At 39.4% G+C, this 3087-nt stretch overlaps 1 protein-coding gene across 1 annotated transcript; it reads left to right on the forward strand.

Moving 5' to 3' along the window:
* Positions 1 to 1270: 1270 nt before the first annotated feature.
* On the forward strand, positions 1271 to 1690 carry LOC139874899 (uncharacterized). Its single transcript, XM_071862289.1, has one exon. The coding sequence runs from the start codon at positions 1271 to 1273 to the stop codon at positions 1688 to 1690; it is 420 nt and encodes a 139-aa protein (XP_071718390.1).
* The last annotated feature ends 1397 nt before the right edge of the window (positions 1691 to 3087 follow it).

Genomic DNA, 3087 nt, shown 5'->3' on the forward strand with positions numbered 1-3087 from the left:
ATGTATATATTGTTATAGGTTCGTGAATCAACCAGTGGCCAAGTCTTACTTCCCGACGAAGTAAAAAATCCGTGAAAGTGAGTTATAGTCCCACTTTTAAAATCTAATATTTTTGGGATGAGAATACATGCAGGTTTTATAAATGATTTACAAAATAGACACAAGTACGTGAAACTACATTCTATGGTTGAATTATCGAAATCGAATATGCCCCTTTTTATTAAGTCTGGTAATCTAAGAATTAGGGAACAGACACCCTAATTGACGCGAATGCTAAAGATAGATCTATTGGGCCCAACAAGCCCCATCCAAAGTACCGGATGCTTTAGTACTTCGAAATTTATATCATATCCGAAGGGTGTCCCGGAATGATGGGGATATTCTTATATATGCATTTTGTTAATGTCGGTTACCAGGTGTTCACCATATGAATGATTTTTATCTCTATGTATGCGATGTGTATTGAAATATGAAATCTTGTGGTCTATTGTTACGATTTGATATATATATAGGTTAAACCTATAACTTACCAACATTTTTGTTGACGTTTAAAGCATGTTTATTCTCAGGTGAATACTAAGAGCTTCCGCTGTTGCATACTAAAATAAGGACAAGATGTGGAGTCCATGTTTGTATGATATTGTGTAAAAACTGCATTCAAGAAACTGATTTCGATGTAACATATTTGTATTGTAAACCATTATGGAATGGTCGTGTGTAAACAGGATATTTTAGATTATCATTATTTGATAATCTACGTAAAGCTTTTTAAACCTTTATTTATGAAATAAAGGTTATGGTTTGTTTTAAAAATGAATGCAGTCTTTGAAAAACGTCTCATATAGAGGTCAAAACCTCGCAACGAAATCAATTAATATGGAACGTTTTTAATCAATAAGAACGGGACATTTCACAAATGCCTGTGTATTTCGTTAGCAAAGCTTTGACAGGGAGCGAATTAAATTATCCTGCAATCGAAAAATTAGTTTATGCACTCGTGCATACGGCTAGACGCTTGCGGAGATATTTCCAAGCGCACCTAATAAGGGTTCTAACAGATCAGCCGATAAAGCAGGTGCTATATAAGCCAGAAAATTCTGGTCGCATGGCCAAATGGGCTATTAAATTGGGAGAACATAAGATAAGCTTCTCACCACGAAGTGCGGTAAAAGGACAAGTCCTAGCAGATTATCTGGCTGAAACAGCCGGAGATATCGAAGTCTCGCATGAATCAAAAGAAATACTACCTCTGCCCGAACAACTGTGGGAAATGCACACAGATGGGGCTTGTGGTCCAGAAGGCGCATGGGCAGGAATAGTCCTAAAAAGTCCAGAGGGGAAAGAATATACCTTCGCACTGCGATTCAGCTTCCCCGTCACAAATAACAAAGCTGAATATGAAGCATTGTTATCTGGGATGCGGGTAGCAAAACATCTGGAAGTTAAAGAATTTTCAGTATACGTTGATTCGCAGTTGGTTGCAAACCAAATTAATGGAATATTCGAAGCACATGATGAATCGATGCAAAAATACTTGAGGCTAGTGCAAGAGTTAGCAGTTGACTTCGATTTGTTCCAGATAACTCAGATTTCAAGGACACTGAACAAAAAGGCGGATGCGTTAAGCAAGTTAGCCACGTTAACATTCAGCATTTTAAGAAAGAAATTTGGGTTGAGGAAGTTAAGATAAAATCTATTGAAGAGAATAGTGTTCCAGCTGCGGTTGAAGAAGAAGAGCGAAGTTGGATGACACCAATAATAGAATTTCTAACTAAAGGTACGTTGCCGATAGGTTCAAGTGAAGCAAGAAAGATTAAGATGAAAGCACCAATGTATCTGTTAGACAAGGGAGTCCTATACAGAAAGTATTTTCTGGGGCCTCATTTGCGGTGTCTCAATCCAACTCAAGCGGAGTCGATCATACGGGAAGTACATGAGGGAATCTGCGCTTTGCATTCAGGACACAAAACAGTCGCTTCCAAAATAATTCGGCTTGGATATTACTGGCCGTCAATGTATAGAGATGCTGCAGAGGTAATTCGCAAGTGTCAATCGTGTCAGCTTCATGCACCAGTAAGCATGGCTCCGCGACATCCTATGATACCGGTTGCGTCCCCATGGCCGTTCTGCAAATGGGCAATCGACATAGTAGGGCCATTTCCCTCAGGACCAGGGGGTGTAAAATTTCTGGTAGTGGCCATTGATCATTTCACGAAATGGGTAGAGGCCAAACAACTAAAGACAATTTCGGGCAAGCAAATTCAAAATTTCGTATGGGAAAACATCGTCTGTCGGTTTGGAATACCAAATGAAATAGTGAGCGACAATGGTACACAATTTGATGGAAACCCTTTTAGTGACTGGTGCTAAGAATTGAATATAAAGCAAACGTTTACGTCAGTCGCACACCCTCATGAGAATGGTCAGTGTGAGGTTACGAATCGGGATATCGTTTTGGGAATCAAAGCAAGATTTGGATTGTGCTGAAGGGGTTAGATAGACGAACTGTCTAACGTTTTGTGGGCGCACCGCACAACTCCAAAAGGCGCAACTAACGAAACACCTTTCAGTTTGGTGTACGGGTCCGAGGCTGTAATACCCGCCAAAATAAATGTGCCAACAATGCACATTGCTTCCTTCGATGAAATTAGCAACGGCGAAGAACTGTGTGAAAATCTAAAATTAGTTGAAGAGCGCAGAGAAATGGCGGCAATAAAAGAAGCAATCAACAAGCAAAAAATCGCAAGCTACTATAACAAGCGCGTTCAACCATTATCTTTCCAACTGGACCCGAGTTCACCTGGGAGCGTGAAGATCAGATGAAGAAGAAATATCCGCATCTATTTCCAGAACATTCGTCAACACCTTCAACAGCTTAATGGGACGAAATTTATTTAACGGGTAGGTACTGTTGTGACCCGAACTTTTCCATGTTTATATATATTAATTGAGATTGATATTTACATGACTAAATGTTTCCAACGTGTTAAGTAATCAAACTTGTTAAGAGTAGATTAATTGAAATAGGTTTCATATAGACAATTGACCACCCAAGTTGACCGGTGATTCACGAACGTTAAAACTTGT

The sequence above is a fragment of the Rutidosis leptorrhynchoides genome, chromosome 11, assembly GCF_046630445.1.
Source record: "Rutidosis leptorrhynchoides isolate AG116_Rl617_1_P2 chromosome 11, CSIRO_AGI_Rlap_v1, whole genome shotgun sequence".
Classification (NCBI taxonomy): domain Eukaryota; kingdom Viridiplantae; phylum Streptophyta; class Magnoliopsida; order Asterales; family Asteraceae; genus Rutidosis; species Rutidosis leptorrhynchoides.

Coding starts and splice junctions, on each gene's coding strand:
- LOC139874899 (XM_071862289.1), top strand. CDS start 1,271: ATGCACACAGATGGGGCTTGTGGTCCAGAAGGCGCATGGGCAGGAATA.